The sequence below is a fragment of the Ostrea edulis genome, chromosome 4 (genome assembly GCF_947568905.1).
Source record: "Ostrea edulis chromosome 4, xbOstEdul1.1, whole genome shotgun sequence".
NCBI classification, from domain to species: Eukaryota; Metazoa; Mollusca; class Bivalvia; order Ostreida; family Ostreidae; genus Ostrea; species Ostrea edulis.
Genome location: NC_079167.1, coordinates 1,863,777 through 1,890,986, shown reverse-complemented (window position 1 = coordinate 1,890,986; position 27,210 = coordinate 1,863,777). Strand labels below are relative to the sequence as shown.

The 27,210-nt window shown below is 35.6% G+C and overlaps 1 protein-coding gene across 5 annotated transcripts; it reads right to left on the bottom strand.

The window, feature by feature from the left end:
• Nucleotides 1–1,607: 1,607 nt before the first annotated feature.
• Nucleotides 1,608–25,587, bottom strand: LOC125671903 (oxidized purine nucleoside triphosphate hydrolase-like). 5 transcript variants are annotated; one of them, XM_056161588.1, is made up of 5 exons: nucleotides 25,455–25,587; nucleotides 19,095–19,257; nucleotides 18,532–18,677; nucleotides 2,641–2,856; nucleotides 1,608–2,523 (listed from the first exon to the last, which is right to left on the bottom strand). In XM_056161588.1, exons 2-4 carry the CDS (start codon nucleotides 19,244–19,246, stop codon nucleotides 2,678–2,680), a joined length of 477 nt encoding a protein of 158 aa, XP_056017563.1. In that variant the 5' UTR covers nucleotides 19,247–19,257; nucleotides 25,455–25,587; the 3' UTR covers nucleotides 1,608–2,523; nucleotides 2,641–2,677. The 5 variants fall into 5 exon arrangements, with proteins under 5 accessions (XP_056017563.1, XP_056017562.1, XP_048763844.2 ...); XM_056161587.1 differs by having other exon boundaries at nucleotides 1,608–2,856; XM_048907887.2 differs by having other exon boundaries at nucleotides 1,608–2,856; nucleotides 25,482–25,574.
• Nucleotides 25,588–27,210: the final 1,623 nt, after the last annotated feature.

Sequence of the window (27,210 nt, the reverse complement as noted above, 5' to 3'; positions counted from 1 at the left end):
CTTTGTATGAAATTGGAATGACTGCTTCTAGTACAATGATAAACAGCAATGGATTCAAAACAGATCCTTCATGAGCACCAACCTTGACATCAAACTCGTCACTATAACCATCTCCTAAACGAACATTGCTTCTTGCATTAGAGTACATAATCTGCACAATCTTGACCAACCATTCATCAATACCTAGCTTGCGCATCGCCCAGCAGATGATTTTCATAGGTACTCGGTGAACGCCTTCTACAGGTCAATGGAAGTCATGTATAGGGGTTTGTTGACTGCAATCTGTTTTTCTTGCATTTGTCGTATGATGAATATGGCGTAGATGGTTCCTCTATCTGACATGAAACCAAACTGCATGTCGTCAATCTGAATTTGTTTTCTCATCAGTTGTTCCATGACACTCTCAAAGACTTTCATTATTTGGTCAATCAACATGAGGCCTCTGTAATTACCGGTACATCTATCAAGTGCATCGCCCTTGCCTTTGTATAGACTGACCGTGTAACTTTCTTCCCATTCTGTTGGAATAAGTCCTTCTTGAACAATGGCGTCAAAGAGATCACGTTTATGTGCCTACACCAGTACTGCCAGTAGGCCTTATCATCTCTGCCACTACGTCTGATGGACTTGAAATTTACCTAATGCCACTTTGCTAACTGCTTTATTGATCATCTCAATTGTAATTGTGACACTTGAATCCTCACAGGAAGTTCATCTGTAAGGTTGTTTTGGTTCCAGAAGAATTCTAAGTTTAGCAGTCCGTCGCAGTGTTGTTTCGATACAATTTTCCTGGTTTCCTCATCAAAGAGATAGTTCGCCCTCATCATTCCTAACTGGTTTTTCTCCCGTTACATCTTGATCTTTCCGACACATTTGCTTGGCTGGCTTGTAAATGTCTCCAGTCTTTGGGTCAATGTTTTGGAAAAGCTCTTTCTCTGCATTACTTTTTGCATGATGAATAATTCGTTTGGCAACACGTTTGGCACCTTCCTTACAGTTCCTGAAACCACACCTCTCTTCACACACCGCATCCTCAACAGTATCGTTCCACCACCATGTCTCCTTTCCCCATTGGTGCTTAGATGACAGACCACAGACCTCAGTTGCAGCGTCGTGTACAACATCTTTCAGTACTTTCCACAGTCCATCAACCGTTATCTTCCTTGGTTCCTGTCGTCTTCGATGTAAAGATCTTAGCATATTCAGCACTTAAAACTGGATCCTTAAGTTTCAACAGTCTTATGCGTGAGGTAAACTTGTGCTTACTTTTACGCATAGTCTGAACCTTGAGGTCACATAGAACTAGTTCGTGTTGTAAGACACATTCTTCATTGAGTATGACTTTCACAATTGTCACATATTTTCTGAAACTACTACAGTATAGCATGAAGTCAATCTGTGTACTGACATCTCCAGATTGGAATGCCACTGGGTGTCTATGGTGCTTCTTGAACAGGGAGTTGCCTCTCACTAAGTCGTTTGCGACTGAAAATTCAAGAATCCTTTCACCTTCTGAGTTGGCTAACCTTTGGCGTGACCACCATGCAATTCTTCGCAAATAATGGGGCATTCCCCCTATCTGACTCGGAGAATACATAACTAGAAAATTAGCTTGATTATTTTTTAATCCGATTGACTTAAATTGCATAATTTGCATAAAGTGTATCACTTACAATGTCTAGAGCTTGATAAAAACGCATGCTTTTTTTCATTCCTACCGTAATATCTAAAGAACACAGCATATATAGCTTTATTTATAACACTGAATGGTCCAAATATCATATAAGAACACTATTAAATATCACACCGAATGGATTTGGATTAGAATAGGTCCTCAGTACCCCTTACTTGTCGTGAGAAGCGACTAAATGGGGCAGTCCTTCGGATGAGACAGTAAAAACCGAGGTCCCTTGTCACAGCAGGTGTGGCACAATAAATATCCCTTTCTGCTCAATGGCCATATGCGCCAAGCATAGGACTAAATTTTGCAGCCCTTCACCGGCAATGGTGACGTCTCCATATGAGTAAAAGATTCTCAAGGGACATTAAATAATATTCATTCAATCAATCATTTTACTGAATGGTCTAAATATCATGAAAGGACACTGTTAATTAATAATATCATAGTACCTGGTATTACGTGTTACTCTGTAAATGGTTTATCATATTTCTGCTATATTATTTGTATGGTAAACATCAACAAAAATGTTTAAAGTAAACTGTATGTGTCCTTGTTTTTTAAAACTCAAAATGTTTAGATTATTTTTAAATTTCAATTTTGAAACATTCAACAAGGATGGTGTACGACCATCTCATTCCGACTAACTCTGATACATGACAATCATACACTGACCACAAACAAGAACTTTCTGAACAGAATCATATTGCTTGATATCATTCTAACAAGATGATGGATGAAGAAAAATTTAAAACATGTCACAGTGAATGGAGCTTCTCCATAATATAACATTTCTGTACATGGTATATTGCTGTTGGCAGACATTGCACCATTTCGTCAAATTACTTAAAAAGAAACAAAAATTGAAACAAACGTTAACTATGTTCAAAAATCAAATTATCAATGTCAAAAGAAGTTGTGCATTAAAAATAAAATTTGAGCAAATGATCATAAGTACTGACATATCAAATCTTGAAAGATATTGGTTTTTCCCGAATGTCAAGCTGGCAATTGGTCCACTTTGTCCAGTGTGTATTTCAGGATTTTGTCATGTCCTTCAAACAAGAAGTATCCACGGAATTTTGTCCCACTGAGTAAAAGAGGAAACCAGAGCTGGTCATCTTGCCACATTGTATCAAAGGGAATGTCTGTGACATTGAACCACTGGGGACGCATCTCTATGGAAAACCAAAAGGAAGAATGTCAAGTTTCATTACTTTGAAGAACAAGAGGTCCATGGGCCACATTGCTTACCCGAGTAACCTCGGCCCATATCTAAAGATTTTACATATATATATTTGTATGTAAACCTTTTATCCTCTATTGTAACCCCAACCTACCCCGGGGTCATTTAATTCGCACAAATTTAATTCGCACTGTCGGGAAACTTTCATGTAAATTTCAGCTCCCGGGGTCATGGTCTTAACAAACTTGAATTCGCACTGTCAGGAAGCTTTCATGTAAATTTCAGCTCTTTTGGCCCAGTGGCTCTTAAGGAGATATTAATCGAGGTAAGCTACTGACAAACAAGTTGATGGTACAGGGATTTCAACAGTCTCGATTGAAGTCAGCATTTCGCAAATTCTATGGTCGTTATAACGATCTAGTTCGTCAATACAACCTCGCATTGGGTCAAATGCTGTCTGACGTGTTTCATACCGATTGTTAAGCCGTTCTTGGCACACAGATTTTGACTGCGGTTAACTCCGTTTACTTGATCAGGATATGGGGCTCATGGCGGGTGTGACCGGTCAACAGGGGATGCTTACTCCTCTTAGGCACCTGATCCCACCTCTGGTGTGTCCAGGGGTCCGTGTTTGCCCAACTATCTATTTTGTATTGCTTATAGGAGTTATGAGATTGATCACTGTTCATTATCTTCACCTTGCATTTAAATGACTCCACCCTATTTTTGTGATTATCTATCATTTGATGGGGGCATGGGCCTTCATTTGAACAAACTTGAAAGCCCTTCATCCATGGATGCATTTGTTGAAATTGGCCCAGTGGTTCTGGAGAAGAAGTCGGAAATGTAAAAAGTTTACAGACAGACAAACAGACATCAGAAAAGCTCATTTGAGCTTTCAGCTCAGGTGAGCTAAAAATACTGATCTGATAAACACACATACACCACCTTGAAATACTGACCACATCCCACCTATGCATTCATCTTTTCGTGTATACCGGTATTCTATATACTATTCAGACTAGGACTCCTACCCCATACAAAAGAGGGGCAGTATTGAAAGCTAATCCAAAACAAACCCAGGTGCTCTTTCAGAGTTTCCTTTTCATCAACCCTAGCAAACCAAGAGCTGACTCAAAAAGTGAATGCAAAATCTGAAGCAGAAAGCAAATCTAACTGGATCAATGCCATTTTATTTTTTTTTATTCAAAAGACAAAGTATGTTACTCAATGTGCAGGGTCTTTCACTTAATATTTTAGTGATGAAGAATACAATCTTTCATTTTAAATCATCTACTTTTAATTGAGAATTTGGAAAAAGTCTTATCAACAAATTATATAATTACTGTTATCAATTTCTGAGTGAATAGCTGTCTGTGAATCTGACTTCACTGCATGAATAATTGAATTCAATTTTCATTATGTATACACCTCACACAAAGAAACTTTTAAAGGATATGTCTAGTTTCTGCATTTTGAGAGAGAAAATGCAACGATGTAGAGTTACAATCAATTATTAGAAAATCAACACCTAATAGATGATACAATGACCCACAGACATCAAATACACTAACGGTAAGTGGACTTGACTTTTACTCCTAACAGTGAAATTCGATAAGGTACAACAACTCGCCATGGGGAATAAGTATGCAAAGTTTGATGATTCCCAGTTCTACAGTTTTGTCTAAGTTATGCCCATTAAGTTTTCAAGGAATTCCCTTCAATAGCCATACCTTTTGATCCATAAACTTGAAAATCAATAAGGTTTGATCACTCATCACGAGGAACAATTATATTCATGCAAAATATGATAGCACTAGTGCTAAGGTTCAACATAATTTTTTTTTTTTAAATACCCATCAGGGCCTTGCTCTTTGCACCCTAATCTTGAAAATCAACAATAGGAACATTGGACTACATCCCTCACCCGAGTTGCATTGGCCCTGCTGTTGTTCAGCTGTTGTGATTTTTAAGAGGTTTTTTTTCCAATTTTTATTCCCATCAAAACTTTTACCCCCACAAACTTGAAATCACACATGAGAATGCCTCAATACCAATATGACTAACATTACATGACCTTGCTGTTGTGGAGAAGACTTTTAAAAAGATTTTCTTTCCTGTATACATGCAAAATGTTAAATTTGACCCCAGGGTTAATAATTTCAATTATTTTGATCCCCAATTGTGGTCCCATCCTACTTCTGGGGACTACAATTGAACAAATTTGAATCTGCACTACCTTGGGATGCTTGCATTTTAATTAATATGACTAATCATGTGCCGTGTTCTTCTTGAGAAGACCTTTAAAGAATTTTCCTATACATCCACATGTAAATTTTCTATACATGTTCATGCAAATTTCAACTTCTCTGGCCCAGTGGTTCACGAGAAGATTTTTAAATGACCCAACTCTATTTTTTGCCTTATCTTGATTATCTCCCCTTTGAAGGGAGCATAGCCCTTCATTTGAACAAATTTGCATCCCATTTACCTACATGTTAGGATTATTTGTGCCAAGTTTAATTGAAATTGGCCCAATGGTTCTGAAGAAGAGGCATCTTCACAAGTTAAGGGTTACAAGTGTATTGATTCGTTACCTCGCATGAACCCTTGACATCAGTCACCATTCAAAACATGGGTTTGGGACAGAGCTAATAAGCTGAAATCAAATCAGCCAATGAGATTCCTTGTTTAAGATGCAAGATTGGTAAGAGTGAAAACAGAAAGTAAAAAAAATGGAAAACAGAAAGTAAAAAAAAAAAAAAGAAGGGAAAACAGAAAGTAAAAAAAAGAAGAAGGGAAAACAGAAAGTAAAAAAAAAGGTCTTATGTGGGGTACTTTTCTCAACATCATGAACAATGCGTGTTGATTTTATATGTAACCTTATTAATGATTCACATTTTCGTCCCTTTTATGTTGTAGCTATAGTATTTATTAAGCTATTTCATAGTCAATTTTAAATAACTTGTTCAATTTGTTGAGACACTATCGACAAACATACTTGGACAATCCATGGTTTTCATGCGGCTCATATTCTATTCTATCCGTTATCTTCACCTTTCATATTCTAAAACTTTGTCCAATTGTTTCTTCAAAAAAATTAATAAATTCCTGAAAATCAATCAGCGGGCACAAATTCTACATGTTTCTGATGGTCTCTGCAAGGAAGGGAGTGGTGGTGTATTATGTTTAGTTTTGTTTTCGTCTGATTATAAAAGCCATGGTCGGATTGGCTCCAAAATAGAGGCTGCAACACCAATCGCATGATCCCATGGGGATCTGGGTTGGAATAAGTCCTCAGTACTCCTTGCTTGTCATAAGAAGCGATTAAATCGGGTGGTCTTTGGAGGAAACCACAAAAACCGAGGTCCTGTGTCACAGTAGATGTACCACAATAAAGATCCCTCCCAGCTCAAAGGCTGTAAGTACCGAGTATAGGCCTAAATTTTGCAGCCCTTCACAGGTATTGGTGATGTCTTCATATGAGTGAAAAATTCTCAAGAGGGACGTTAAACAATTAATATACAATCAATCAACCAATCATATGCTCCGTCTCTAGCCCATATTTTGAATGGTGACCAATGTCAAAGGTTAAGTGCAAAGTAACAAATCAATAACCCTTGACTTGTGAAGATGGAGAAGAGGATGAAATTGTGAAAAGATAAAAGGTAATCAGAAAAGTTCGCTTGAGATTTCAGCCCAGTTGACCTAATAAGGTATGATAACTCATTATGGGGAATACATATACAACATTTTACAATTCACATGAATCCTGCCCATAAGGAATTCCCTCTCATGGCCTTGACCAATGACCTTGAAAATCAATATGGTTTGACATCTCAAAATGAGGAACAGCATGCTTTGATGACGCCCCCTCCCCCTCCAATGCTACAGTTTTCTTTAAAATTTATCCACATATACTCCCAAACATGTACACTGAAATTGCAGCATTACATTCCCTCTGAAACTGATAGCTAGGGGAAAATTACAGAATTTATTTACACCATTTAGAATTAGTTTATCTTCTATCATGATCACAATCATAACACATTTAATTCATAAAATGGAAATTAATAGCAAGATACCCAAGGGCAACATTGCTCACCTGAGTTTAACTCAACCTTGGCCCATATTTCAAGATTTCCCTTATATATTCGCATGCAAATCCTATTGTGGCCCCAACCTACATCTGGGGGCCATGACTTTTACAAACTTGAATATGCACTATATCAGGAAGCTTTCATGTAAATGTAAGATTCTTTGGCCCAATGGTTCTTTAGAAGATTTTTAAAGAATTTTCCTATATATTTGTATGCAAACTTTGATCCCCTATTGTGGCCCTATCCTATCCCCAGGGGCCATCATTTTAACAAACTTCAATATGCACTATGCCAAGAAGCTTTCATATACATCTGTACTTTCCTGGCCCAGTAGTTCTTGAAAAGAAAATTTTCAAAGATTTTACATAAATATTCAAATGTAATCAATATTTGTATGTAAAACTTTTGATCCCTTATCGTGGCCAAAACCTACCCCCAGGGGTCATGGTTTTAACAAACTTGAATCTGCACGATGTCAGGAAGCTTTCATGTAAATTCCAGCTCTTTTGGCCCAGTGGTTCTTGAAGAAGATTTTTAAATGAGCCCACCCTATTTTTGTAATTATCAGTGATTGGGATGCATGCACCCTGCGCCAGTCGCATTCAATTTTTTTAAAATGGTGCATAGAATATTGAAAACAATGCGCCGTTATGGTGCATATCATTGATATACCTAAGGATACCTTGTGCCAAGTTAGGTCAAATTGGCATAGTGTCTTTGAAGAAAATATTTTTAAAAGTTATCAATGTATATTCACTATTTCGCTATTATCTCCCTTTGGAAAGGCGTGTGGCCCTTCATTTGAACAAACTTGAATCCCCTTGCCCCAAGGATGCTCTATGCCAAGTTTGGTTGAAATTCACCCTGTGCTTCTGGAGAAGATTTTTTTTAAAAAAGTTGTCAATGTATTTTCACTATTTTGCTATTATCTTCTCTTGGAGAAGGGTGTGGCCCTTCATTTGAACAAACTTGAATCCCCTTCACCCAAGGATGCTTTGTGTCAATTTAAGTTGAAATTGGCCCTGTGGTTCTGGAGAAAAAAACTATTTTGCTATTATCTCCCCTTGTAGAAGGGTGTGGTCCATCATTTGAACCTGAATCCCTTGCCCAAAGGATGCTTTGTGCCAAGTTTGGTTGAAATTCGCCCAGTGGTTCTAAAGAAGAAGTCGAAAATGTGAAAGTTTACAGACAGAAGGACGGACAGACATGATGTTTGATCAGAAAAGCTCACTCGGGTGAGATAAAAAGAATCAAATATCTATCCCAAAATCAATTTCAAATATCTGTAATATTTACATATTTCTCATCATTTTCACCTTCAACAGTGAAAATTATCCTGATAATTATTATCCTATTTCAGATAAAAGCATTTTGAATTGTACGTATTATAATGATCAGATAGATGATTTCATAAATTTCTATGTGAAAATTGAATAAATTCTAAATTATTGGTTAGAAAGTCTTTACAAACTGCAAACAAAAACTGCTACAGTTGATTTTGTACCTTTCATGAAAATTGAAGATTACATATAACTTTACATTGTTTCTCAAGGAAATATTTTCTCGTTATCACCTTAAATATTAACCATCAACATTTTTACCAAGTGTAGAGAAAATTTGGCCATGAACAGAAATGTTTATGAGTGTAATACACATGGGATCCAGCTAAAACCCAACCCAGCAGACCACGTGAATGTCAGGTTCATATCACACTTGAGTGATCAAAGCTGATTCGAAAAGAGAACCTGGTGTGACTGAGTCTGCTCTGAAGATGACCCAACAAACCCAGAGCTGAATAACAACAAACTCAGAGCTGAATAACAACAAACCCAGATATGAATCACAACAAACCCAGAGATCAATAACAACAAACCCAGAGATCAATAACAACAAACCCAGAGATCAATAACAACAAACCCAGAGATCAATCACAACAAACCCAGAGATGAATCACAACAAACCCAGAGATCAATAACAACAAACCCAGAGATCAATCACAACAAACCCAGAGATCAATCATAACAAACCCAGAGATCAATAACAACAAACCCAGAGATGAATCATAACAAACCCAGAGATCAATAACAACAAACCCAGAGATGAAACACAACAAACCCAGAGATCAATAACAACAAACCCAGAGATCAATAACAACAAACCCAGAGATGAAACACAACAAACCCAGAGATGAATCACAACAAACCCAGAGATCAATAACAACAAACCCAGAGATCAATAACAACAAACCCAGAGATCAATCACAACAAACCCAGAGATGAATCACAACAAACCCAGAGATCAATAACAACAAACCCAGAGATCAATCACAACAAACCCAGAGATCAATCATAACAAACCCAGAGATCAATAACAACAAACCCAGAGATGAATCATAACAAACCCAGAGATCAATAACAACAAACCCAGAGATCAATAACAACAAACCCAGAGATCAATAACAACAAACCCAGAGATCAATAACAATAAACCCAGAGATGAATCACAACAAACCCTGAGCTGAATCACAACAAACCCAGAGATCAATAACAACAAACCCAGAGATCAATAACAACAAACCCAGAGATCAATAACAACAAACCCAGAGATCAATAACAACAAACCCAGAGATGAATCACAACAAACCCTGAGCTGAATCACAACAAACCCAGAGATCAATAACAACAAACCCAGAGATGAAAAACAAACCCAGAGATCAATCACAACAAACCCAGAGATCAATAACAACAAAACCAGAGATCAATAACAACAAACTCAGAGATCAATAACAACAAACCCAGAGATCAATAACAACAAACCCAGAGATCAATAACAACAAACTCAGAGATGAATCACAACAAACCCAGAGATCAATAACAACAAACCCAGATATGAATCACAACAAACCCAGAGATCAATAACAACAAACCCAGAGATCAATAACAACAAACCCAGAGATGAATCACAACAAACCCAGAGATGAATCACAACAAACCCAGAGATCAATAACAACAAACCCAGAGATCAATAACAACAAACTCAGAGATCAATAACAACAAACCCAGAGCTGAATAACAACAAACCCAGAGATCAATAACAACAAACCCAGAGATCAATAACAACAAACCCAGAGATCAATAACAACAAACCCAGAGATGAATCATAACAAACCCAGAGATCAATAACAACAAACCCAGAGATGAATCATAACAAACCCAGAGATCAATAACAACAAACCCAGAGATCAATAACAACAAACTCAGAGATCAATAACAACAAACCCAGAGCTGAATAACAACAAACCCAGAGATCAATAACAACAAACCCAGAGATCAATAACAACAAACCCAGAGATCAATAACAACAAACCCAGAGATCAATCACAACAAACCCAGAGCTGATCACAACAAACCCAGAGATGAACCACAACAAACCCAGAGATCAATAACAACAAACCCAGAGATCAATAACAACAACAAACCCAGAGATCAATAACAACAAACCCAGAGATCAATAACAACAAACCCAGAGCTGAATAACAACAAACCCAGAGATCAATAACAACAAACCCAGAGATGAAACACAACAAACCCAGAGATGAATAACAACATACCCAGAGATGAATCACAACAAACCCAGAGATCAATAACAACAAACCCAGAGATCAATAACAACAAACCCAGAGATGAAACACAACAAACCCAGAGATCAATAACAACAAACCCAGAGATGAACCACAACAAACCCAGAGATCAATAACAACAAACCCAGAGATCAATAACAACAAACCCAGAGATCAATAACAACAAACCCAGAAATCAATAACAACAAACCCAGAGATCAATCACAACAAACTCAGAGATCAATAACAACAAACCCAGAGATCAATAACAATAAACCCAGAGATCAATAACAACAAACCCAGATATGAATCACAACAAACCCAGAGATCAATAACAACAAACCCAGAGATCAATAACAACAAACCCAGAGCTGAATCACAACAAACCCAGAGCTGAATCACAACAAACCCAGAGATCAATAACAACAAACCCAGAGATCAATAACAACAAACCCAGAGATCAATAACAACAAACTCAGAGATGAATCACAACAAACCCAGAGATCAATAACAACAAACCCAGATATGAATCACAACAAACCCAGAGATCAATAACAACAAACCCAGAGATCAATAACAACAAACCCAGAGATGAAACACAACAAACCCAGAGATGAAACACAACAAACCCAGAGATCAATAACAACAAACCCAGAGATCAATAACAACAAACCCAGAGATCAATAACAACAAACCCAGAGATGAACCACAACAAACCCAGAGATGAATACTAACAAATTTGCATGATAGCTTCCAATATCATTCGTAAGTTTCCTTCCGGTTGGTGAGTAAACAGTTTTACTTATATGTATAACTAAGGTTTTATCGTGCATGTTTACAAATATGTAAACAGTTTCGTATGTTTATAAGTATGAAAACCACTAAGCATCATTATTCTAATGTTAAATTTTTATATGTTTACTAATATAGAAACAACTACATGTGTTATACTTATATAAACATCTAAGCATATAATTCGGGTTTTCTATCGTGTATAACTATATGTTTATTAGTATGTAAACAATTACATATATAAGTATCGTAGCATATTAATATTAGGAATATAAACTTTGCGTTTTTATCGTTTTAGTTTATATAAACATGTAGTTAAAATATAGATGCAGCTATACATCAAATCCCGGTATATTATACGTATATGTATATGCAAATATACATAAAATTCAGGTATGTTATTATACGTATGTATTTTGTAAACTTCTTTTTATGACGAACATTTAGATGCAATGTCGCAGTTTGTATGTATGCAGGCCTGCTGCATACTATTATATTTAATATATGTAAGCTTGTTGGATGTATGCGATTTGTGATTTTGCATCTATTCTGTATTTTCATTATTTAATTAAATCTATATGTTATGTAATTAAGTATACCACTTCTTATGGTTGATATTTTATCTGTCATACAATTTTATCATAAGTACTAACTCACCACTTATTACATTATACATCTTCAGTTTTATACACATAATACATACTATCGAATAAGAATTATGGAGCCATGTCGTGCTAGGAGCTGGATCCAGTTACAGAAACATGGTACAGGGTCTGAGGTGTAGCACCTGACGACGACCTCAAAATTCTTGCCTGATGACGATCTCAAAATTGTTGTCTGGCATAATTTTATAATTTATGATTAACAAAGTAATAACTAGTGGCACTCTATTATCAAAATTTTCTTTGGCGACCCTACCCTAATTCTTTTCCGTATATATTTTAGTTACTTCACATGTATATACATACCTACATCCATATTACTACCACCTGTTACTAATATTAATAATTATGTAATAGTTATGGTATATTTATTTCGGTGTATCTTGAATTGGACGAAGGACGGAGACTCGTGCGATTACTAATTATTACCTTCTATTAGAATCCAAATAAATAACAAATATTTTAAATATTTAATTTTATAATTACTTATTATAATTTTTAAAATTCTAATATACTTAAGTAATAAATTAAATAAAAATCAATATTAAAATTATTATATATATAAATAAAAATATAATTTATTATAAATAAAAAATATTTTAATTATTTAATTTTAATTTACTTATTGTATTTTTTCTTTTAATTTATTGAACAAATTAAATAAAATTATTATTAAAATTATTATATAAATAAAAAATATAATTTATTTCATTAATTTTTACTTTTTATTTAGTTTTTATAAATATAAGTTACTTCTTTATTTCATTATAATTTATGACATACGACCATCACATGTATGTGTCCGGCCATCAAAAGACAGTACCGCAGTCATCAGACGTGTTGGTACACGATGGTCCTTATTTATTTATATTTATTTATTTTTAAACCATGGGACAACCCATACGTCCCATACGGAGCATATGGAATGTTACTACAACACACTTCAACTTCACTATGTTGGTGCATTTGGGAGGTGTTGGGGGGTGAGGCTGGATCGCAATGAGATGGATAGTATTATGTCAGATAATACAGTCACCAATCGGTTAACGATATATAGTTAACCAATCCTACGAATATCAAACAAACAAACCCAGAGATGAATCACAACAAACCCAGAGATCAATAACAACAAACCCAGAGCTGAATCACAACAAACCCAGAGATCAATAACAACAAACCCAGAGATCAATAACAACAAACCCAGAGCTGAATCACAACAAACCCAGAGATCAATAACAACAAACCCAGAGATGAACCACAACAAACCCAGAGATCAATAACAACAAACCCAGAGATGAACCACAACAAACCCAGAGATCAATAACAACAAACCCAGAGATGAACCACAACAAACCCAGAGATCAAGAACAACAAACCCAGAGATCAATAACAACAAACCCAGAGATCAAGAACAACAAACCCAGAGATCAATAACAACATACCCAGAGATGAATCACAACAAACCCAGAGATCAATAACAACAAACCCAGAGATGAACCACAACAAACCCAGAGATCAATAACAACAAACCCAGAGATCAATAACAACAAACCCAGAGATGAATCACAACAAACCCAGAGATGAAACACAACAAACCCAGAGCTGGCCCAAAGTGAATCTAGGGTCTGCTTTCTGGGTCTGCATGTACTTGAGTGCACAGTTGGGTCCAGTAATACTGTACATCTGGATAACATCACAATATTCTGCATTTAATTTGCTATTACGTCTACCAAATGACTGTGCTGTGTGTACAGTGTATGTGCTGTGGTGTCTGTGCTTGTCACTCTTACTTTTAGCCTCACCCTTGGATAGCAGCTTGCTGTGAAAAAGGAGCAAAGTGTGCAAGACTTCTCTGCCAACTATAGCCTCTCATACAGCAAGACCTATGTGTCCCAAATATGGGATCCTCCTTGAAGTGGTAGATGGTAACTAGATCCTTGTGGTTTCAGGCTAAAACACAAAGTCTAATAGCAGGCTAGGCCCTGAAGTGCACGGCATGCACCATCCATCAGCGTATGGACACACCCTGGTGCCTGCAAACCTGGTCCCCAGCTATGGGTCAAATAGTGTCACTGCCTTGTGATAGGTACTGGATTGTCAAAGGCTATGAGAGATAACCCAGACAGAAAACCAGAATAGCAGGGTAAATGCAATACTCTAAAGGAAGGACAACCCAGAGAGAAACACCAGTCAACCAGCATGAAGGTTAGGCCAACAACCCCATACTGTAAAAACATTCACTTCTTACAGAAACTGCAAGAAAATTCATTACTAGGGACCCTAACCCACTGTGAAGGTGGGTAAAAGACAGACCCAGATTGAAGCCTTATGCCTCACCAGAGACAAAGCGGCTTTAAGTTAGTAATTTGCTGTTAAAATGTTTCAAACTTCAATTAATGTAGCTACTAAGCATACATTGCAAGTGCACTAACCAGCGATTTTTTTCCTTATACAGTCAAAACTGCCATAGCGACCCACTGTATTAAGCGACTCACTGTCGTATGTGACCATAAAAAGTTCCCCCCAAGACGTTACTCTATATATTGTACCTGTATTAAACGACCACCTGTCTGACGCGACCAATGACCATGATTTTTACAACCTTTTCGTGTATTTTCACGAAATTTTACCTCTATTTAATGACTGTACATTTTTCGATTACAACGTGAACACTACTTTCGATTTCGGTTGAGTCAACTCTTCTGGGAATTATCGCCCCTAACACTTTCGTTTTCAAACGCACGACTATTCTGGGAATTATCGCCCCTAACACTTTCATTTTGGTACGCACAGTTTGGCGATGATCTTGTTTAGTCGGCCCTCTGAATAAATTATTATACCTAAGCTGTCAACACCCAGTGTCGTGTGTGGTTAATTAATAAAACCCGAGTTGATGTTTATTTAACAAAATCAAGGATCAGGAAATCAATGTTTGAATGTGTGAATTTCGACAAACTTTAAGAAGTGCCGGGTAGGCTAGATCGGAAATGAAAATCTACCACTTGTTATACATTATGTTCAACAGAGTAAAAATTTGCCCCATTGTGATATAAATCAGGTAAATATTGTGCTTAGGACTGAAATTTTAAACGGAGTATTGGCAGTTTTTCCTGCATGAGATACTTGAGGTTTCCAGAATAATGACCGGAACTAGCGGCTCACTTCGACATGTCCCGAGTATTTGACACGTCCGAGTTCAAGAAAATTGCCTGCATTAGTTCTAAACTTAAAAGATTTGCTGTGTATGTACAATGGATATTGTGATTTATTTAATGTTTCTCAAATTGAATAACATTTTTCCAGCATGTATTGTACAAAAGGAGACGCAACACTTCACCATTTGCTTTCTTACCACAAGCATTGCATTTTTTAGTTACACTGTACAAGTAGGCTATACATAAATACCCTTTACAACAAAGTGTTTATAAGTTTTAGAAAATTTACATGCAGTTCATAAATAATTTTTAAATCTCATGTAAATGTGTAATATGAAATGCATGCAAAGTTTATCATTCTTAAATAGATTAAATGTAATTTTTGATGAATAAAAATTATGATACAGCACATCATATTCTAGATTTTTAACTACAGTGTATTATTAATTTTATTTTACAACTATTAAAACTGTACTTGATATTCTTAATGATAAATTCCAAATGCATGTAGTCATTTTCTCCATTGTACAAATTATTTACGATATTTTATCCATTAACTGCGGAAAATAGGCAACCTGTATTAAGAGACCACCTGTCATATGTGACCTTTTTTCCATTCTCCGTTGGAAGGTCTCTTAATACAGGTTTGACTGTATAACTGGTACCGATAAACGGTACCATTCCCAATCCCAAATAAAGTGCACCGCCACGGTACATGATACGCCCGTCACATATTGTTAACATGAACATATCACCATGAAGAGATAGGTATGCATGGAACCAAATGTCAACCTTCCTTTAAGAATCTTACCCACTTTATGGCCTCATGTGACATTGCTTCAAATATTGATAATGTAAGCTTAATGATTTTTAAAAGGATATAAAAACATTTTCCCAAATGTTTTCAATGAAATGATTAAAGTGCAAGATAGCCCTTTATCCAAGCAAACAACTTACAATAAATGGGAGTACTCAAAAAGGTTGATTTATTCAACATATCAAAAAATACATATATCAGCATCTGCCTTTGTCAAATCTTCAAGTATAAAAGTAAAATATGCATGGTGATGTCAATATAAATAAATATAGATTAAAAACGGTTATTTCAAACACTGGTGCATCTCCTATGGTGTAGTTATTAATTAGAAAAAAATAATACATCATATATTTCTCAACTGGTTGTGTTAGACTTGAGAAATGCACATCTGCAGCTTTGCTCATTGTATTTTAAGGAATGAAGAACAATGCACAGCGTAATAAAACATCAAACATTAGTCATTATGTTTATTCTTAGACTGTAAAACTGTCATCTTAGTGAGACATGACAATCTGCACCTTGTTGTTGAGATATAAAATAAAAATATATTTTACAATATCATATTAATTCTTAAACTTTATACCAAATTAACTTTCAAAGTAATGGCTACCAATTAGAACTGTTCTAAAATTTGACAGATCAATTAGAAGGCCAGATTCCTCTGCCCAATTCCCGATTGCAAGAGATATAGATAGCACCTCCTTGATCAGATTGCTGTAACAGAAATCTTCTAAACTCATTAATTAATCTGTAATTTGACAGAATGCAATTTTTCTGTTAGCAAAATGCCTCCTGAATTGCTTGATAATTACACCCATGGGACAAGGGAAATTTCTCTTGTTACTGACACAAAAGAAATAATTTGTTTGTTATATACTGCTGTATAGTACAGTGTATATAATGAAGAATGTGTAGTTTCTTGAATTAACATTTTTTAATATGGTTATTGCAATACTATTTCATCTGTTCAGATTTACACAAATGCCCAATCTGCAGCTTTGTTCATTGTATATCTTTTTTCTGAACAATGCCACAGCCATAACAAAACATCAAAATACTAATCATTAAAATAGGCCTTTATACATATTGCAACCATTTGTTGTCTTAGTGAGAAATGATACTCTGCATATAGGTTGCCGAGAAAAAAAATTAAAAATTATATAGTACAATGTCAAATTAATTTTGAAAATAAAGACTAACCACAACAAACAAATTCACTTTCACAAATAATTTCTGGTATATCTGCAATTAAGAGGCTAAGATCTCTCTGCCCAATTCCCTAGAGATAAAGATAACACCTGCTTGATCATGTTGATCAGAGATGCTCTACCAGAAATGATTAAGACAGTCTTCTTACACAAAACTCATTAATTAGTCTTGTCAAAATGCCCTTTGCATGCTACTCCCATGGGACAAGTGGAATTTCTCATGTTATTGTTAGAAACAAAGGAAACATTACATAGGCTAAAAAAAGCTGTACAGTATATCATAAAAAAATATATGTTTTTTCTTGATGTAACATTTTTGAATGAGGTTTTCTACAAAACTCTTATATGAGTAGGGATTGTACCAATTATAACATACTTTTTTCAAAAAATCACTTCAACTAAATGTCACAGTGACCTTAAAGTACAGTGCGACACACCTTCTACCTAAGATGTATAAGTTGACCAAGTTTCATGATTCTAGATCAAATAGTTTTCAAGTTATGAGCCGGACAGGGTTTTACCATATTTGGCCATATCTTCTTAATTAAAAGTCACAGCGACCTGGTTTTAATGTGCGACACACCTTCTACCCAAGATGTATCAACTGACAAAGTTTGATTATTCTAGGCCTTATAGTATTTAAGTTATGAGCCGGACACGAAAAAGCTAACAGACGGACGGACGGACGGACAGACGGACGGACATGAAGGCCATAACATAATACAGCCCGTCTTAAGACGGGCGTATAAAAACCATCGATTTTTCCCAATTTTGAGACTAAAAATTCCCAATTTACTTGCCGAAAAATATACTGCTGACACCGTAATTTACTTAGTCTGAAACACTGTACAAGTTAACCAAAAATGTTCACTTCCGGTATTAAATCAAAAGTACAGATAGAACTACGACGATTCTAAAACGAGCCTATGATGATTCCTTATGTCTCGCAACAGCAGATATTACTGTAAAAAAGTTTGTAAAGAGATGATTACTTCTTGTTTTGTTGTCTTTTTTCTTTTCTTTTAGTTGAAATCATTTGCTGATACATTCGTAGAGAATTCCCAATTTGTTCGATTTTGACACTATTTTTCCCAATCGAATGGGTACCGGTACCAGTACCAGTGGGTAGAAAAAAATCGGTGCTAACACACCTGGCTCTTTGGTCACATCTTTGTCTCCACGATAAGACTGAAACCAAACCGAGCTAACCTTACCTTTATGTCCACATTTCTTTTGTGGGTAACAAGTCAGACAGCACAGAATTCCATTTCCTGATATGTTAAGAGAAATGCATTAAAGAATGTCAATACACACCTGAACTTTCTGTTGGTTCTCCTTCAAATTGTGAAGTGGTGAAAATATGAACCTCTAATATTTGAGGATCACCAACAAATTCAAAATCAATTCGTCCAATTTCTTTCAAACTGTCTGATTTTAGACTTGATTCTTCTAACAGTTCCCTAAATTAAAAAAAAAGATGACGTAAGTACATATGTAATTAAATTTCCCCCCCACAAATTTGACATGAAAATTACACATATTTACAAGCCAGTTCTATTCTATCCACCATGGTACCAGAATTCAAAAGATGTGATATAGGAGATAAAGCAGGATAGCTGGGAACAATGTCATGGTTTAACTGCACATCCCTCAGCAAAGCAATTTACTCTCTGAAACACGGTTGTTATTTTGAACTGTCTTATATTTGCCTCTACATGTATGTCAGTACAACTTAACATATACATGTAATATTACTGGATGTTAAAAGATAATGTTTGACAACTCTCGACTTGTGCCCTCTGCTCTGTAGCATCATTACAAGAGTTTCCTTGTGTTCAGTAATTTTGATACAATTATGATACACTGGTAGTTTCTACCTTTGTGCAGCTTCGAAAATGGTTTCCCCTTTTTCAACCTTGCCTCCAAAGCCATTCCATTTGCCTTCACCAAATCCCCTTTTCTTCATTCCCAGTAGAACCTGATTTGGTCTGGTTACCATTACAAGGGTGAGCAGCTTCTTCATAACCATGATGGGGAATACTTGAAAAAAAAAACAAACAGTTGTCAGAGGACAACAGCGCTCACCAGACAGACTCACATTGGAAAAAAAAGCAATAGTACACATACAAAAATTAATGAGAGGAAATTTTAAACTATATATATTTTATGCTGATTTATATTGGTGCTTTTTGTCGACTCAGATATTGACATGTAGGGGTAATTGATGGGAGAAAGCCCGAGTACCCTGATGAAACCCACATGTACAAGTCCAAGTGGGCGAGCACAATACCCTCTCACATACAACTACTGCTGACCATGAGAATTAAACGCGACCACAATACCCTCTCACATACAACCACTGCTGACCATGAGAATTAAACGCGACCACAATACCCTCTCACATACAACCACTGCTGACCATGAGAATTAAACGCGACCACAATACCCTCTCACATACAACCACTGCTGACCATGAGGATTAAACTTGACCACAATACCCTCTCACATACAACCACTGCTGATCCTGAGAATTAAACATGACCACAATACCCTCTCACATACAGCCACTGCTGACCATGAGAATTAAACGCGACCACAATACCCTCTCACATACAACCACTGCTGACCATGAGAATTAAACATGACCACAATACCCTCTCACATACAGCCACTGCTGACCATGAGAATTAAACGCGACCACAATACCCTCTCACATACAACCACTGCTGACCATGAGAATTAAACGCGACCACAATACCCTCTCACATACAACCACTGCTGTGACTAAGTCCACAAGTAGAAAAAAGCCTGTAAATTGAATAAAAATTGTTCAATCAATATGAAAATATCAGGTGTACATCTTCATATGGTGAGTAATGAGCATACAAATTTTCAGAAAAATCCATGCACTTGTTTCTGATGGATAAAATCATGCCTACAGACAGATGGACATGCTGATACCAATATACCCCCCAGACTTCGTTTGCAGGGAATATAAAAATATTAAACCTGATGTCTCATCCAAAAAAGTTGGTTACATGCAGTTTCTGCATCATGAATGGTTGTGTGCATCCACAGGCGGCTAAATTTTCTTTATATTAAACCAGGGTTTAATGTACCCATGTCCCATATGTAGAACAAAAGGGCTACAACCCATGACAACAAAGAATTTCAGATATTCTGGGAATACCACACCTCTATATTAAAACTTCACATCTATTAAATGTGATTTACACAGCATTCAAATCCACAGAACTGTCAACTTCTGACACCATTCAAAAGAGAAGCCTTGGTGTGTATACGTAAAATGTAATTTGACTGTTTAGAAATTGACTGTCTTATCTACAATGTATGCATACATTTATTTTTTGCCTTGGATCTTGCTTGTCACTGCAAAGAAGTAACCACAGATGCCCCTCTGTCCATCTCTTATTGAACAGTCTGTGATTCTGTTAGTAGTCAAACAGTTCTTGAAGTCTAAGTGCATGCCTGGCCAGTGGGTAACTTCATCAAGATGCATTCAAGTACAGTGTGCTACACATGAAATACCTTAGCTAAGACCATAATTACATTTAAATAATTGTTGTTTTGGAGTTGTATGCAACCCACATTTAGATATCACAAAATAGGACAGATTTTCTGAGTTGTGTTTTTATACAAATGATGTCAAAGGTGTTTAGCATTCATGTTTAAATATATGTTAGAAAAGTTTAATTGAATGCCAAATCTTTGTCCAAAAAATGTATCATTTACAATTTCTTCTAGAATCTTTTCCACTGAAACTTTCAGCATTTTAAAAGACTTATCTACATAATTAAAAGTGAAAGAGTCCTTTTTCTTTAGCAAAGTTTTAACTTTTCTGTTTTCAGAGTAAAATTAATTGCAACATGGTACGAAAAATAAGAAAATGACACATTATTTTTTTCACTTTGGAGTTTCGGTTACGTTCAATTTTTTTTGTAATGCAGTGTGAAAAATTAACGGTGGACTGATAGACAATGTCCTTAGAAAATCTTGTTGATCTATACCCGTGAAAACAGCAATAGATTGACCTGTCTAAAGGAAATCTGACCAAGTCCTATAAAGTCTGTGTTATGTTGATTTGTTTCTGCACATCTCTTTTTATAATGAAATGTTCATGAATCATTCGAATCAAGAGTATTCCATTTTTAAAAAGAGGGGGGAATGGAACAGATTCAACTCGATATGTACTTTCGCTTTCAACTTCGTGTGCCCTTGGTCAGTTTCAGCAATTTCCTCGTTGTGTTTAGTATCACATTGAATAAAATAAATCCAAGTTTCGTTACCAGTAGCAATCTCATTTAGTCGCCATTATAAATCAGTCTTCGTAATTGCTATTAAGGAACTGGGTGGCCATTTCTATACGGACGCATTTTTGCTTTATGTAAGGTTGGTTGGTTGTCTATTGTTTAACGTCCTTCTTGAGAATATTTTACTCACACACAGACGTCACTATAATATTGCTGATGAAGGGGTGCAAAATTATGGCCTATTGCTTGGCGATTTCGGCCTTTGAGCAGGAGGGATCTTTATCATACCACACCTGCTGTGACATGGGGCCTCAGTTTTCTCATCCAAAGACCATCCCGTTTAGTCATCTCTTACGACAAGCAAGGGGTACTGAGGACCTATTTTAACCCAGATACACAGGACTTTTTCTGTAAGGAGATGGGGGATCCACTGATTGCAAACTTTCAGAAGCTTTATACCTATTCTCATATAATGTGGACACTTTTTCTGAAGAATTTAAAAAAATTAAGTTTTTAGAATACTTTTTTGAACGATAGGTTATGAAAGAAGAACATTCATAAAATAAAATTTCACAAATTTAACACTCAACCACAAATCATTAAAAAATAATGCTCAGTGGAATAGATCTGTCCATTTTCAGTTTGTAATCTACGTTATCTACACAGTCTAGCAAACCATCTTAATTCAATATATAGTTACATTAAAAAAATTACTTGATTTTGAGAGTTTACAATGTACAAAACTCTTTGATATACAAATTGTAAAATTAGTAACGAAAAATTTATATCATCTCTAGAATAATCAAACTATTCCTTATTCTATAGAGCAATTGTTTCAGATTAAAGATTTTTTAACTCTATCACTGTAAAGAGAAGGAGAAAATTTTCTGAAATGTTACATATAAATGATAGATCGACTTGTATAGTTATGAAATAAACAAAATATCGCACACTATTCTAAATGATAGTGTTACGATAGTGATCAAAGGAGATAACGTAGATTACAAATCGTCAATATTTCACAATCTTTGTAATGTAACTTGAATGAAAATGTCACATTTTAAAATTTGTTTTCTTTCTTTGAATTTTTAAAACAGCAGATTCAACTACTGTAGCAAGCTGGCAGCATTACCTTAATTTTTTGTTTCATTTTTATAAGTCTACGAGTAGTTCCTTGTGTAGTGCAAGGGAAGTTCATAAGAAAGATATATATATATATATACCATCACATATTTTCACATTTATTTTTTAATAAGTAATAGCAAGTAAGCATACCTAACATTGAAATCGATAATCAGCAAACGGACGATTTTACTTATTTCTATTCTTTATTCAGACAATAACAACAAATACGTAGCATATAAAATAATGGCATTATATGTTTGTCACATTGATACGTACTAGTATCACAGATGTTATTGTATTAAATTTATCAGAATTTGTATCACTTAATGACACCTTATTACAACAAGCGTTCAAATACACCACATATTTAATAAAAATTGTAACGTACGAAATTAACTAAAATGAAAAGAGCATCAAATGGCATTTTGAATTACTTTTGATCTGATGTCACAAGTTTTAACTCTAAGAACATTTTTGATGCATGATGTTGTGTTTGGTATTCACTACTGTGTTTTGTGAATGTCCTTTTATGGTCTACCCATCTATGAAAGAAAGAAAACAATAATGAAGTTGTGAGATCTTTGAAATAGACGATGCGATATCTATGTAATCTACATTGTGAAATGTTGTAATCTACGTTATCAAATTTTAACAGGCTTTGCTTTCCTAGAGTTGCAAAGTTTTTAACAAATATTCAAATGATAGTGTCAAACAAACCACAACCCTCATAGAAAGTGAACTAACATTTGCAAATTTACGTTCAAATGATTCAAACACCCCAAATCTTTTCCGCTGTAAACTATTTTTTGTAATCTACATTATCGACCAATCACACTGAATATATTCAAACAATCTATAGAAAACTTACACAAGACATCTTAAACTTACAAACAAATAGTGATTTCATGTTTTTAAAGTGTTAATATCAAGATATATACATGTTCTTTTCCCATGGACACATCTTGTTTTCATCAATTATTCGTATGTGCTGTTTTGTACAAAATTCAATGTCATGTGGAAATCGATAGAAATGATGAAATACATTATCATATTTACATGAAAATTGTTCCTGAATCCTGATACATTTTATTTCAGGTGATATGTTATTGTTGATGCTAATTCATTACTTACTGTATTCTTTGCTTGGTTGTCAATATATTTATTAGGTGACCTTTATTCAAAAAATGCTTGTTGGTTCTCTTTTTTTCTATTCAGAAATTCAGTAAATAGTATAATATCAAGACTAAACCAGTCTAAAAGATCCGGCAGAGTGCTCCGATTTGTTTTACTACCACCATTTAGCCCAAAAAGATGGAAATTACAAAACACACGGAACGTAGATTACATCACATAGATTACATATGAGCATTTTCTTCAGAGAATTTTTATTTTCTTTCATCGATATCTAATATTATTCATAATTTTTTTCATCACTGTCGACAAAGTGAAACAAAAATAAACAGATTTACTTTTAGTTATGAAATGGTTTTGTTGCAGAGCGATCACGTAGATTACATTCTTATCCGTACACTCGAAAATCCGACCGTTAAGTAGAATTATCTTCAATATGTGTTTTATAGTTAAAAAATATGGGTTTGATTTGTGTAATTTATATAATTTTATGTTAAAATATGATTTTAATTGAACATTTTATCCCAAACCATCTCGACTGAAATGCTGGGAACGTAGATTACATCGTTTTTGGAGACATATGTTCATCAGTAATCATAAATGCCTTAATGTCAAAACAATTCTGCATTTAATTCAGAATAAAAGCCGGTCATTTTCTCCAATTATTTGTATCAAAATTTTTATATTCAAGTGAAGTTAAGTGGTTATATGCAGATGGCCTTATATGGTACCCTAAACTGCGACATGGCGAAATCCATGAAACCTCGTCTTTCCCGTGGTTGTCATTAATAAATTTATAAAACTATGTGGACCACAGTGACAATTTTAATCACAACATGTGAAAGTTTGATGAAAAATGCAATTTCTATGAGCATTCTGCTTTTATCTACATGTTCAAGGCAAGGAGACAGGTTAATCAGTAAAGTGTCCACATTATATGAGAATAGGGGTATAACTGTTCTTTTAGAATGCTGAAAACATGACAAATTTCGGAATATTTGCAAGGTCTTCCACAGTATATCTTGCATTTTCAGCAATTAGTTTTCATGCACTAATTTTAGTGTTTTTATTTTGGTCTACAGGATATTGGTGTGGTATATAGGAAATAAAATGTTTGTGGACCGAATGTCTACAGGATTGAATAGCCTAGTTAGTTTTGCACACTGTAATGTCCTGCCATCTTCATCCACAAAAAAAATTAGTTTTCCTACCTTCCGACCCAGCAGTTTCAGGTGTAGGTTGGCATCGCCAAATCAACAATAACGTAATTGAGGCCCTGGTACCCGTTTACCATGTTTACAGCTGAGTTAAAGTAAAGTACTTTGTACAAGTGCCATCGTTTGACAATGCTGATGTTCCAGTAACCTTTCTATCACCAACAAAACCCATTAGATTACTGAGCCACAAGCTTCATCTAAATGTACTAGCCATATCACAGGGACTTGCTCCTCCTTGAAAAGTTATTAAATAAAGTTTGAAAATTTCCCAGTATATCTATATCTTGATATAGGTCTATAGATAGACTATTGTTGGGGTTGTTTCCAAACATAATTTTACAAGCCGGGAGTGAGCCCGCAATTATATTCATTATATGGTGTTCCCTATTTTATAGTTTCCGAGAAAATTCGAAATTACCATCAGCAAGACTAAAAACGCTCACTTTTAAAAAATATTATCCATACACAAATAGAACTGTTTACCCAACCTCACTTCTTATATAATCTACAGATGTCTTACAGTCTGACAGTCGAGATTTCTCACTTCAGGACTGTAGGCCTAAATGTAGTGGACATAACTTTTCTAGTTTCCCGCAAAAATTCAACCAATTATGTTTTCACAACACTGAAGAGTTCTGACATCGCAATCTCTACCTAGAGTTATCGTTCCTTACATTCACAAGTATTTGTGAAACTGGGTAGAGACTGCTGACATCAATGTGAAAGCATTGACAGTAAACGTTATGCCTAGAGATCAAAGTTTTAAAACAATAGTAATTTTGCAATAGTAGGCACAAAATGATATCCTCACAGTTACGTCCCTATAAACGTGATCTACAGCATGTGAAAGATGTAGATACAAAATTTCACTGACCTCCACTGCTAGCAGCCACTAACCTGCAGCCAATAAGGCCACAGAAGCTAGCAGCCTATAAGAAAGTTCATCAAAGTACTGCGAGTTTTCAGACGGAATACTAAAAAGTAACACATAATAAATCAAAATTGATTATTTTTCAAACAATTAATCAACAAATTTTTGATTACCGAGATTCTTACTTGAAGGCAATTGAGCTCATCTGAAAGTTTCTGACGTTACATCACATAGGGGGATAATGAATGTTAATAACAAATTAATCTTTGAAGAGTCCTCAAAAGGAGTATGCAGGCAAGGAAGTGGACCCCTAGGACTATCATTTTCCGCCCTCAGTTTGGGTCTGTTGGGGTACCACCTTGGGCCACCAAATGGTTGGACCACTTTTCAGACCTCTCTAATAATTGACTAAAGGGTGTTAGGATAAAACAAAACTGATAAACAACTAAAGAAAAATGAAATCAAACATATAGAACCGTTAAAAGGGGTCACGTAGGCCTTTTAGGGCAATCAAGCTCACCTGAAAGTTCCTAATTTTACATCATGTAGGGTCGTAATGAAGGCTAATAACAACTTAATCTTTGAAGAGTCCACTCAAAAATTATGCAAGTAAGAAAGAGGTCCCTAGAACTATCATTTTCCACCCTCAGTTTGGGGCTGTAGGGGTACCACCTGGGGCCTCCCAAGGGTGGGTCCACTTTTCAGACCTGTCTAATAATAAACTAACGCGTGTTGGAATAAAACAAACCTGATGAACGACTAGAGATCAATGATGTTAAACACATACAACCCTTAAAAGGGGTCCTATATGCCTTTAAGGGCAATTGAGCTCACCTGAAAGTTCAAGATTTTACATAATGTAGGATCTTAATAGAGGCTAACAGCAATTCAATCTTTGGAGCATCTGCTAAAAGAGTATGCAAGGCACGGAAGAGGATCCCTAGGGCTATTATCTTCCACCCTCAGTTTTGGGCTGTAGGGATACCACCTGAGGCCCCCCAAGTGTAGGGCCACTTTTCAGATCCCTCTAGTAGCGGGGAATCATTTTAATTATCGGGGGGCCAATGTTCGTGGGTAAGCAAAATTTTGCTGGTTCGTGAGGACGTAATTTTGTGGGTAAGGGATACGATGCAACTAGGAGAGATAACTCTACTTGGTTTTAAAAAATATTAGAGGACATGTTAATTCGTGTGTAAGAGTGATCCACGAAACCCACGAACATTAACCCCCCACGAACAATGATGACCCCACCGTAATTGAATATTGGGTGATCTAACGAAACGAAACTGATACATGAATAGAGAGCAACGAAGTCAAACATGCATAATCCTTGAAAGGGATTGCATATGCCTTTATGGGCAATTAAGCTCACCTGAAA

Coding starts and splice junctions, on each gene's coding strand:
- LOC125671903 (XM_056161587.1), bottom strand. CDS start 19,246: ATGGTTATGAAGAAGCTGCTCACCCTTGTAATGGTAACCAGACCAAAT. Junction 18,678..19,094: donor ATTTTCGAAGCTGCACAAAG/GTAGAAACTACC, acceptor TTTTTAATTTAG/GGAACTGTTAGAAGAATCAA. Junction 2,857..18,531: donor AGAACCAACAGAAAGTTCAG/GTGTGTATTGAC, acceptor GGTTTTCCATAG/AGATGCGTCCCCAGTGGTTC.